General features: G+C 34.8%; 1 protein-coding gene across 1 annotated transcript in view; it reads left to right on the forward strand.

Annotated features, from left to right (window-relative positions):
• Positions 1–13,151, forward strand: part of NRCAM (neuronal cell adhesion molecule) — a 278,975-nt gene that overhangs the window by 251,463 nt on the left and 14,361 nt on the right. Inside the window, exons 21-27 of the mRNA XM_081286371.1 lie at positions 152–377; positions 882–997; positions 2,356–2,560; positions 4,878–5,000; positions 5,698–5,874; positions 6,864–6,899; positions 11,878–12,030. Of these exons, the coding sequence (XP_081142497.1) occupies positions 152–377; positions 882–997; positions 2,356–2,560; positions 4,878–5,000; positions 5,698–5,874; positions 6,864–6,899; positions 11,878–12,030 (1,036 nt within the window). The remainder of the gene's footprint in view (positions 1–151; positions 378–881; positions 998–2,355; positions 2,561–4,877; positions 5,001–5,697; positions 5,875–6,863; positions 6,900–11,877; positions 12,031–13,151) is intronic.

Here is a 13,151-nt window from a genome sequence, read left to right on the forward strand (position 1 = left end):
AAGATAAGAGGTCCTTGGAGAAAATGGTGAATAGCTTTTATTTCAGTGTCTCAATGCTCGCTTTAAGTCTGGGAATTGGATTTGTTGTTCCCATAAAAGGTTATGCAGTCGATCTGTTTTGTAAGCTGAGGTTCTTTGGCTTTTCCCATAGCCCCTGAATGGTTTTGAATCTAATGGGCCAGGCCTTCAGTACAAAGTGAGCTGGCGCCAGAAAGATGGTGATGATGAATGGACATCTGTGGTGGTGGCAAATGTATCCAAATATATTGTCTCCGGCACACCAACCTTTGTCCCATACCTGATAAAAGTTCAGGCCCTGAATGACGTGGGCTTTGCTCCAGAGCCAGCTGTAGTCATGGGACATTCTGGAGAAGACCGTAAGTGTCTCCTACCATTTCCTTTTTACTCTTCCCCAGCCAAAGAAACCTACCAAAGTGTAAACCAAGGCCATTTCCAAAGATGCTTAGGTTTGCAAAGGAGAAAGGTGAAATTATTTTGTTTAATTTCTATGAATTTAAGTTTGCTATGTAAGAAATAGGAGGCTCAGGGCTGGGACTGTCTATACCTCAGTGATAGAGTGCTTGCCTAGCATGTCAAGGTCCTGGCTTTGATTCCCCAAAACCACATACAACCACACACACACACACACACACACACACACACACACACACACAAAGAAGTTCAAAAAAATGTTGTTCTCATAAAGATAACCAAAAATTCAACTTTCAATCCTGAACAGTCTTTAGAATAAGATTCTATAGAATCTATAAAATAGGCTGGGACATGTTTCAGATAAAAATTATTAGAGATGGAGACTTTTTTTTGCATGAAATTCAAAATAACACTGATACTTCTACTGCCTTCCCCTATCCTTTTTCTAGTCCCTATGGTGGCTCCCGGGAATGTACATGTGAATGTGGTGAACAGCACCTTGGCAGAGGTGCACTGGGATCCTGTACCTCTGAAAAGTATTCGAGGACACCTACAAGGCTATCGGGTAAGTGATGGGAGACATTTCATGGTCTCCCCTTAGTAACAGGATATTGGCAAATGCCACTTGTCATACACACTGTGTAACATTGGAATTATTTGGTTCCTCTCCTCATGATCTGTTGAACTCAAGAGCTCATTTGTTTATTGCCTCAGGCAAGGCTATAAGACCCCCCCCCACAGCTAGAATTAATACCAAACATCACTCTTCCAAAGAGAAAAAAAAAAAAAAGTTGTCACCATTTTTCCCAATAGATGATCCAAATCTAACATTGTGACAACTGAACAATGTGTACAAAATGAGGAAAAGTAATTTTTAAAGAACTAGAACATATTGAATTGTACTCATTCCAAAGTAATATGAACCACATGTATTGAACACACAGTTATCCTGATAATAATTTAGGCATTTTTAAAAATAATTCAGATTATATTTTAAGATCATATAAACCAACTGGGTCATTCTTATGAACATCAACTGTATTTGTTCTTGGGATGCATAGGAAAAAGGATTCATAGAGATTGATAAAGAGCAAAAGAAACACACACACACACACACACACACACACACACACAAAACCTTTGTTTTGTTAACACTGACACCTAGAGGCCACTTTTTGTACTGCATTACGTTCGTTTTTCCCCACCTAACATGGGCTAGATTCTGTATTATACATGTCAGCTTGTCTTGAAAAATGCCTTTAAATTCCTAAGAAAAACTGAGGAACTTAATAAACAACAATTCTGTTTGTTAGCAAAGTTAACACTTTGTTTACCTATTTCTCCAAAACCTGTGTCTATAATTTAATATTAAAAAATAATCATTTTTTTGGAGTTATATAGCTTGGCCTAGTGGAAAAGCTTTAAACTTGCAATAGAAGATCCCCTGTGGCTTTGAGACAGCCACTCAGTAACCCAGAAACTCACCTACATTGTAAAAAATAATAAAATCCTCATTGTGATTTTTAGGGTCAAACTAAATGATTGTACATGAACATGTATTAACTCTGGAAAAATACATAAACATTGGCTAGTAATTTTATTTTTAGAATATTTTATATAATAAAAGACTTAAATCCTTTTTGTTGTCTATTCATTTGCCTCATGTTCTGGAGAGAACCTTACTAGTCTCATGCTATTTCATTTATTTCACTTATACTCCTGTAACAAAATAGTATGACCCAGCTATTCCTCTTGCCTCAGAATCAATATCCATCAGTTTTGCTACTAATTTTCTTATAAAATGAACCTTAGGAATTTTCTGGGAAAATAAGGTGTTTTTTTTTTTTGTGTGTGTGTGTGAGCTTGGGGAATCTTGTTTCCTCCTTTGTGCATCCTTGACTTTTGTTTGTTTTACCATTTCAGATTTACTATTGGAAGGCACAGAGTTCATCCAAAAGAAACAGACGTCACATTGAAAAAAAGATCCTCACCTTCCAAGGCAGCAAGACTCATGGCATGCTGCCTGGGCTGGAGCCCTTCAGCCACTACACACTGAATGTCCGTGTGGTCAATGGGAAAGGAGAGGGCCCAGCCAGTCCTGACAGAGTCTTTACGACTCCAGAAGGAGGTATGGAGGGGGCATGCCTTTGAGATCCAGGAACATATGGCCTGCCCTGAGAGGTTTTACCTGACAGTTGGGTCTCGGAGTAAAATATGTTCTGGAAGCCAAATGTGGTTTTCCTAGAGATAAGCACAGCACACACAAAAGGTGGTAAAGTCACTCCTATGTGGCCTAAGGATTTGAAGATTTCATATAACTCTGGACATTTTAGAAGGCTCCAGAACCCAATATACTGCCCTAAAGGGCTCTCTCCATTCATTTAAAAATTTTCTCCATTGCTTACACTATCTGAAAACTTGCTTATTTGATGATTATTTGGGTTATTAGCTTTCTGACCTGACATACAAAAAGCATGAGATCTAAATGTGATACTTAAGAAAAATGTTGAGAAAGGAAATCATTTCTAAGAGTTGTGGTTGACTTCTATAGCTTCTTTCTTAGTGCACTTTCATAATTTATTATGAAGTTGAGCTGAATTAGAAGGTGGAAGTCTTGACCAAATGAGTTGGAAAAATGAAGGAAAAGTCAAAGCTCCTGCAAGTATGGACCACTGCAGGGGAGCAGCAAAGGAAAATCAAATGTATGTGGATGGAGGAGAAGGCAAAAAGAAATTTGGCAAGAAGAGTGTGGGACCCTAGTGGGTGAGGCAGAGAGGGGATCATATACTAAGAAGGAGAGAGATTCAAGAAGGCACTAAAATAGGTTTGATCTATTTTGAATTTTGCATCAAGTCAGACATAATAAGGGGCCAGATAGCTTCCGTGAATACCTTAATCTTTTTGATAAAATCAGTTCTCAAATGCATGCTGTCCTGGCTCCTGGTTGAGGGCTCATGATGTGGCAGCTGCCCAACAGCCTCTGAGTCCCGAGTTCCCATCCCACAATTGCTTTTCCTTGATCTCACTTCCCTTTAGAGAGGCAGTGCTTCTTCCACCCAAGGTTTTCACCACTGAGGCCCCACACTGGTCCTTTGGATGGCTCAGGGGAAGGTGTCATAGAAGAAACAATTAGAGGTTTAAAGGATAAAGAAGAAAGGAAGTGATGTGACTGACACAAAGCTCTGAAATAGTAGAGCTCCTATAGGAAACTACAGATTGCATGGTCATAGTGGTAAGAAAAGGAGGTCAGCAAGGGAGGCCCCACATTGTGCATGGTTTGGGATGCTATGAATATGAAACTGGTCCAGAGGCTCTTAGCCTGTAGACTATAATCCCTCAGGGGGACAATTTCAGCTTATAAGAAGCTCCTTGAGCCTCCTTAAATTGTAGGCAAAATGTATGCATATTTTTCTAGGGAGAGAGTTTCTGGATGTAATCAGATTTTCAAAGCGCTTTGTGATCCCCAAAAGTTAAGAACCACTTATTTATTTGAGGGAGCTTAGAAGCTTGTAACTATATACCAGGCATGATTATAGATAGACCTGGCAAAGGAGGAGAAGTGAGAAAGAAGACGAGAGGAGAGTATGGATATGGTTGAAGTTAAGGAGGTGAAGTTGCCAGGAACTAGTGTCTCAGGAGATGGAGGAAATGAGGCAGAGAGAAAAATCTAGGTAGACTCCCTGGTTTCTGGCTAGAATAAGGACAGCGGGGGGCGGGGGGTGCCATTAATGCATTTGTAGGGAAAGCAGCCATCAGGAAGGAGAGGTGCCACCATCCATCATTCCCATGAGGAAGTAAATAAAAGACGAGGATGTTTCCTCTGGCCATTTGACAGTCTCTGCTATAGAAAACCTAACACTCATCAGGCCTTTTTCAGTACCAGGGGTGTGCCAGCCTTGGGCTTTTGTCCATTAGCACCAGATCCTGGGCAGCTGTCAGCTCTCAGGGTATGAGTGGCTCTGCACCTGGGTAGGCTGGCGTGGGCCCAAAGCTCAGCAGGAAGAGTGTCAATTGTTTGGTGACACCTGGTTTTGCTGGGGAAAATAGTCCTTAATGACCCAGAATTCAGCTGTTTCTCCTCAGAGGTCTGGTAAAGTCAGTTTTGCATAGTAACCAGTTTGCTTTTATTGTGACACACCCTCTATAAATCAAGTAAATACTATGTCCTTTAAAAATATTTGATTTAAGTTTATATAAAGGCAGTCATTTTGTATTTTGAGAGAAAAATGGTTTTCATGAGTTTAAATGGAAATGGTTAGAGAAAAAGAAGACAATAAATAGATTCCTGGCACAGATTTGTATTAATGTATTTTCAACTGAATCAAGCACAAGATACTGAAAACCAAAGCTTTAAATCTATTATGTAAACATGAAAAAACTATGTTATTTTAATACACATTGAAGTGTTTAATACTTTTGAATTGACTATGTGTTTCCATTAAAAGTCCCCAGTTCGCCTTCATCTTTGAAGATTGTTAATCCCACACGGGACTCTCTCACTTTGGAATGGGATCCACCAAGTCACCCAAATGGCATTTTGATTGAATACACCTTAAAATTTCAGCCAAGTAAGTTATTGGAATAAAGAAAAGAAGAAATATGTGTTTAAAAAACCATATTTAACTGTTATCTTAAAATATAGGCTTTTATTTTATATCTGTAGAATATATACATGTACCTTCAAGTACTAGAAGGAACTTCAAATCTTACTTTTTAAATAAAAATTATATATATATATATATAATATATATATATATATCAAAAATAAAATATATATATATATATATATATATATATATATATCAAAAATTAAGTACTCAGTGGAATAATACAGATCTCTGATGGTAGGATTGGGGGGAGGGGTCCAGTAATTAGATTAGGTAGGCATTATCTCTGAATATAAAATGGTAAAATGAGGTTCCTTTGACTCAAGGTTGATGAAAGAAAGATTTGGGGTTATTTAACACAGGTGACTCCACCTGCAAAAACAGCATAAAACATGCTATTAATGATTCAACCATAAAATTCTGCTAGTTTATAAACTAAAAGAAAACATTTTTCATTATGTGCATTGTACTCTACTATTTTATACAGTATAACATTATAAAAGCTATAAAAATTATACTTAGTTATGTTAGGCAAAGAATGAGTAGATTAAGAAAGTCATTGTAAACCAGGATGGATATTTTTGCTTGACACAATTATTTAAAAGTAATTCTGTACAATTATTGGGGAATGAACTTGTTTGTTATTTCTTATTGACAGTTAACAGTACCCACGAATTAGGCCCTCTGATAGATTTAAAAATTCCTGCCAACAAGACACGCTGGACTTTAAAAAATTTAAATTTCAGCACTCGTTATAAGTTTTATTTGTGTGCACAAACATCAGCAGGGTCAGGAAGTCAAATTACAGAAGAAGCAATGACAACTACCGATGAAGGTAAGATGGGTATGTATAAAATCCATGTATCATGGAATAAAAATCTTTAACTTCAGTTTATGCTTTCTCTTTTCTGTTTACCGTAGAGTATCTATTTGACCTAATTAATAGAAACACTTGTAATTTCTCATTCCAATATATAGTGAAATCAGTAGTTCATATTGGAATAACTATTTGGTGTCTTTTTCAAGCGTACATGAAAAAACTTAAAATGTTGGAGTGGGAATAAGAAATTACAATATTTGCCATACCTGAGTTTAAAGTTCAAGGCAATGTTTTTTTCCTGAATGTAACTTTATATGCACACATGCACAAATGTACTCATACCTGTAATACATATATACACACATGCTACATACCCATATATATACAATTCTAGTTCTAATAATGATTCACTGGAAATAATTTGCTAGTCCACATATTGATTTAGTTTTTCTAGTAAATAATCAAGACAGTTATTCAATAGTGTGTTTATTTTGTGTTTGAGCAATGGATTTAGTATTTTGGCATGTTATCTGGTAAAGAGAAAGCAAAATAGCTCCACTAAAGTACATAGAAAAGGAATTAAAAATTTCTCTACTTATTTAAAAAATCCTTCTGAAAATTTTAGATTTATTGAAAATGATCAAAAATATTGTAAAAGATTTTCTGGTTTTGCATGTCTCCAAAGTATAAAAATGCTTAAGGATTATTCAACTGATTATATTCCATTGCAAAAGAAATTAACATTTTTATCCAAAATTTGGTGCAAAATATAATAAGCCTTCTTACTAACAAGTATGAATAATGCACATAAAGTAATGTGTGGATTTGCATACTGGGTAAGTTTGGGGACACCAACATAGTACTGTCCCCTGTACCTGATGTGGTACAATTCATTCTTCTTGCATGCATTAGCTTTTTATAAGTGTTTTTTTGTATCTATACATGCTCATGGGTGTGTTACATCTAACTATATAGTGTCCTATTTCTGTTTCCCTTCATTGAAGCTGGTATTCTTCCACCTGATGTAGGTGCAGGCAAAGGTAAAATAACTCATCTGCATGACTTTATACATGTGTTTAATTTGCAATGTTAAATGTGGGGAAGTGCAGCATGAGTAAAAAAAATAAAATAAAATATGCTTGGAACCACCAAAAGGAGAAGAAGATCTTGACTGATCATGGCTTTAAAATTAATTTCTATTTATTTTTACAAGTAGAAAGCCACATATTAAATTCTCCCCCCAATTTTTTTCTCAACTTATCCCTGGTGCAAATCCTAATCTTAGCTTTTCATAATATAATTTTGGCTGGATCAGACAGGACCAAAACTGTGGATTTGTCACAGACCAATGGGGCCATGTCACTTATCAAGAATTTAGGTTTGTTAGTCCTGTGGTGAAACAACCTGTGAGGGATTAGATCAGCTGAGCTTCCTGATGCCATCTGACTTAGCTGCACTCCTTGTAGACACAGCGTACACTTGACTGACATGACACAACACTGTGTGCTTAGAACACCCTATGACTGGTTTGGGACTGTCTCTCACTGGATGGCTTACAAGTGGATCTTCCAGTCAGCCTGCATGCTCTGCTCAACTGTGTTACTCCATCCTGTCTTCACCAAACTGCTTAAGTCTCCCCCTTCTGAAATATAGAAACAATTCTGAGTGGATGCCTGTTGTTCTCCTTTATGTCTGATAGCTCTCTGTGTCAGAAAGCCTTGTTGGGGGAATGGTGCTTGATTAGCTGTTTGTAATATGTCTTTCACCTATGGCAATACCAAAGATCTCTAGCCTTTGATGCCTGGCCATTGGTTCAGTTCTTAAGACAGCAGCAGAGCCTCTGCCACTAGGTAGAGGTTTCAAGTGAGGGACCTATAATAGGGGCTCTTCCCAGGCATGTAGCAGACAAATGAATACAAATAGGAGTGAAGGAAAGAAGAACACAAACAATAAGAGTTTGACCCAAAATTACTCAGCCCTTGTGAGCTTAAGTTGGATGTATTTCTTCTCTTTCCTTAGAAATTTGCTTATATTCAGACACTTGGTAAGTTATAAAATGTGTGACATATTTTAGAGAGTTTGAATAGAACTGTAGCTATTTTCAGTGCTCTTAATAATATTGTATTTGTTGTTTAGACTGTAAAGGACAAAGTTGTAAAAATTCAGAATTCCTACAATATTGTAGAAAATGTATGCTTATTTTATTTTATATGTATGCTTCTATTCCAGGATTAGGTATATATTGAAAACATTAGTTGTTTTGTAATAATTTATTGCTCTATAACTGTAATTGGAGCTGGGCTTCTTTGTGCTGTAGCTGTACATCAGAGAAAGTGCATCAACAGGGCCACCTGTGTAACCTGTCTGAATTCTGTCTGAATTTTCCATTGACTTTTCATATTTGAAAAGGATATAAATTTCACAGGGAAAAAAACCACCCCCTATTTTAATAAACTATAACTAAAAGAAATCTTTATTAAGAGTTTGGAGCCAGGCACAGTGTTGCATGCCTATAATTCCAAGTACTCAAGAGTCTGAGAGAAGGAATATCACAAGCTCAAGGTCAGACTCAGCAGTCAGCAAGGCCCTAAGCAACTTAGTGAGACCCTGTCTCAATTTTTTTTTTAAAAAGCTGGGGATATAGCTCAGTGCTAAAGCATCCCTTGGGTTCAATCCCCAGTACCATAGCTAGCTATCTAGCTAGATAAACAGACAAATAAATAAATTTAAAGAGTTGGGGGGTTGGGATTCTACTATTGGGTATTATTGCCTTGAATTGTGAGTTATTTATGATTATAGAACAAGGAAAAATTGAGTTTCTGAAAGTTCATTAAGTCCCCAATATAAAATCAGGATCTTCAACTAAAAGGAAGAATAATGTTTAAGTAAGAAGAAAAAGCTAAATCTGACATTGCTTACATAAAATGATGGTATGATTTAAACTGCTCAGGCACATTTTGTAATTCTGAATTTCCTTCCTTAAGATATTTTTTTCAATCTAACGAGAAATTTCATCCTCCTCTATATTTCCCTTTTCCATGCAGAGTAGATATTCTCTAAAAGGAGGAAAATGAAAGTTCTTCACAATCCTCCCAATTTTTATTTTTTAAAGTGTTTTATATTTTAATTTAAAATGGTATAAGAGTTAGAATTCTGTACGATAAAAGTACCCAAACAGCATAACCTTAGGAAATTGTAATATCTGGGTTCCTTTAAGAATAAGCCAAATGTGCATTTCCTATATCAATACTTTAGTACTAACTATATATAATAGTACATTGGATCTTTAAAACTAAAAGCTAAATGCTTTTCTGTTAAGAAGTATTTCACTATGGTTCTTCATTGAACATCTTCTATAATTACTTCAAGACTAAACTCCCCAGTTTTGTGATTCTAAAACTTTTTAATGGAACTTAATGGTTCGCCTGGGTTCTTTGCCACTGATATTTTACACACATGCCCCTATGAACCTCTCTGTTGATTAATCATATTCCCATCATTGTTTATTTATTTAAAAGGAGGTGTCAGGAAACTAAAATTAGTTACTGCATAATTTAATAATCAAATTTTCCTCTCTGTTATTGCATCTGATAATTAATACAAAGAGGCACAAAAGGAACATGTGTTGTTGAATTCTATTTCAGAGGTCAAGTTTTTTTATTTCACTTCTTTAATATACATATGGTTTTGATGCTAAGAAATACTATTTCATTACATTTGTTTCTGCAAAAGTGTTTAGCTTCTAAATTATATAGCAAATTTTAGAATCTTAGAGTCTGAGTAAGCCATTAATGCTTTCATTAATGGGTAATAAATTAATAGGTAACAAACTAATCTTATTCTTAATGACATAAGTTACTTTTCTGTAAATTTAGCATTTTTGGTTTAAGATATTGAGATCGGGCTGATAGAATTGTCAGTCTCAGGATATTCAAATAATATTTTTAATCACTTGAGATGCCTTTAGTCAGCAAGCTGATAGTACCATATGCACTGTGTACTTTGGATTTTTAAGAAGATAGTTAGTTATAGTACATTTTTGGAAAAAATGCTATGTAACCAAAGGTTAACAGGTAAGATCATCTTGCCTTCTAAGATATGTCAAGTGAAATAATTCCTACTCCTTTTATTTCTACTTTCTTAACTTCTGATAGAGCAGATTTGGCACTTTTTTGCAGCTCTTCTTCCAGCATACTCTAACCATCCAACATTACCTCAAAGCAGGTCAAAAGCCACATTCTAAGGAGCATTCTTTCTCACTCTTTCAAAAATTCTTTAAAGACCTGCACTGAGTTGACAAATATAATTGAGAAATAGCCTCATAGTATTGGGTTTTGCCTGGAAGTCTCGCATGTACTGTAATGATATATGTTCCTGGGGTTGTTGTGAAATCCATCCACCTGTAAATGAGGACTGTGGTATTTCCTGGTACTGTATCTATGGATTACAGTTTACATTGTTCAGAACCTTTATATTAGAACTTATAAATTTTAATATTACATATCATTATTTCTGATTATTTATTTCTTAATACTTTAACAAACGAAAAACTTTTCTGTAATGAAAGTGAGGTATGAGCAAACCCCAAACTTTAAAATTTATTCTTACTTAATCTTATTTGCACAATTTTGGAGCATTTGAACTTGTTTTCAAATTGTGTGTATGGTGCTGCAATATGATTGTTTGTTTGTTTTATTTTTCTATTGTATATTTAGTTCAAGCAGTAAGTCCCAGGATCAGCAATCTTACTGCTGCAGCTGCTGAGACCTGTGCCAATATCAGTTGGGAGTATGAGGGACCAGAGCATGTGAACTTTTATGTTGAATATGGTGTAGCAGGCAGTAAGAAACTATTTCATTACCCTGATTTTAATTTGGGGGATACTTTTCAAGAGATTAAGAACATTTCCAAGGATTTACTATGGATTGTTTTGAAAAATAACTTGACCCTGTAAATCAGTTATCTGAAAAAATAATAGCCAATTGTCAGACTATATGTTTTATACATAATGAGGAGTGTCTTTTATCATGTCATGAATGACAAGGGGCATGAGCACTATTACATCTGTTGTTTTTCACACCAGTATTTAATATTGGTTCCAAAGTCACACATATAAATAAGAGTAATAACAAATAATTTGTAGGTACAGGTAGGAAAGAAGACATTTTTATTTTTTCAAATTGGATCTTAATGTAGCAGAAATAAAACTGCCTTGAAAGTATTCATTTTACCCAAACTAATCCAACAAAATTTTACAAGAAATTGCAGAAAATTAAAACTTTGTCTTAATGTTTGGATATATTCCCAAATTGGCATTCTGTTTCCATCCTGGCCACATCTACTGGGGGATGGTGACTTTCATATTCAACAGTTTATTAAAGCCCAGTTGATTAAACCCAGTTTATTAAAATGCTTAATTCATTGTGCTCTGCATAATAATAAGCTAGATGGTCAATGAATATTTGGACAAAATTTTGAACTTAGTCCAACTTTCTGTTAAGCTTTTATCATACAAATAAATATTTTAAGAAATAACTATCCTCTCAGAAAAATCAATACTTGGGAAATGTTGAGTCTATAAATTGGACAAATTTGAAGGCATTTAGTTTACTGAGAAATTCATCTTGTGAACTTTGAAAATTAATCCCTCCCATAGTTCATTTAACCTATTTAATGTGTAACAGTTCTTTTTATAAACATTTCTAGAGAAGCTCAACAGTTTCATGAGGCAAAAAGCAGATAAGGAAGCTCTCTTTGTATTAAAAAGAAGAATTAACACAATGGAAATATATGCAATTAATATGCAAACAAGGTATCCAGGAAATTTTTGAGGATAATTTCATGTAGGTCTTCTATTCATTCATTTAACATGATCAGATTTATAATAATCTAAAATGATAACTCTAAGCATCCTAGATTTTATCTTTAGCATGTAAAGATTTTCCTTTCTTGAAGCATTATATGACTTCTGGACCCTTAAAATGTTCAAATTTGTTGTTTTTTGCAAAATTTCCATAGGCAAAGAAGAATGGAGAAAAGAAATTGTAAATGGTTCTCGGACCTTCTTTGGGTTAAAGGGTCTAATGCCAGGAACAGCATACAAAGTTCGAGTTGTTGCTGTGGGGGACTCTGGTTTTGTGAGTTCAGAGGATGTGTTTGAGACAGGCCCAGGTGAGGCACACACCACACCAGTTCTGGCTCTCGCTCAGAGGTGGCGCTCTAGTTAGAGACCGGAACTGGCGGACCTGTGTTGTGGGTAGGGCCACGAATGCCTTTCTGTGGGGCCCTGTTGGGTTGAGAGTTTTGGTTTTTAATTGTCTTTGGCTCTTCATATCAAATGAACTACACAATTGAGCAAATTATCCTTCAGCCACATTATTGCCAAAAACTATTAACAAAAAAAAAGACTTAAATATGATTTTCACTTACATTATTTTGATAATTCAATTTTTATATAATGTATATGTATAAAATTTCCCTCAAAGTTAACCTGAAATTTTTTAAATGCTGTTAAAATTGAAATAATTTGTAAGAGAGTCACAATTCTTATATCAAAAAATGGATCTCAACCCAGCAGAATACTGCAATTTGATTAGATGACTGATATAAATATTATTAAGTTTGTAAGGAACAAGAAATTTTATACTTCATATATTACATTTTTGTCACAACATGTTTGACTTCCTTATGTTTTAGTTATGTGAACATTATCAAAATACACAAGAAAGTAACATTTATAAAGTAAAAAGAAATGCTCATGTAAAATGTATGAATATTCATATTTGTTTTCAAGATGGAAAGCAATCCCTGCTTACTTAAATTTAAATAAGGGTTGTATGGTATGTTTTCATTTTGTGGCTCATACATTCATCTTATGTTTAGTCACTTCACGCATTCTTGAGGAAATATTGCATATCCTTGCAGAACCCATAAGCAAAATGGATTTTTTGTTGTGTATTTAATTAACAAAGCATGATGATTTTTAAAATAATTTCTTGTAATTTAAGAAATATATAACCATATTTGTTACAAAATTTAAAAACCAAAGGATAATATTCAAAAACTTATCAAGTGGTATTTTAAAAACATCCAGATGCTAGAATAAATGTTAAATATTTTTCCCTATTATTCTGCTCCTTGTATCTTCATATCCATTTATATACATAGTTCCAGAGAACCCCTATATTAAACTTAATAGGGCATAGCTAACCAATCATAGTTCATTTTACAAGGTGTTTGTTTATTATTATTAATAATAAATTTTAATTTGAAAATTTTGGCAGCTCCAGTCT

Source organism: Spermophilus citellus (assembly GCF_964194105.1).
Source record: "Spermophilus citellus genome assembly, chromosome: 3".
In the NCBI taxonomy this organism is placed as follows: domain Eukaryota; kingdom Metazoa; phylum Chordata; class Mammalia; order Rodentia; family Sciuridae; genus Spermophilus; species Spermophilus citellus.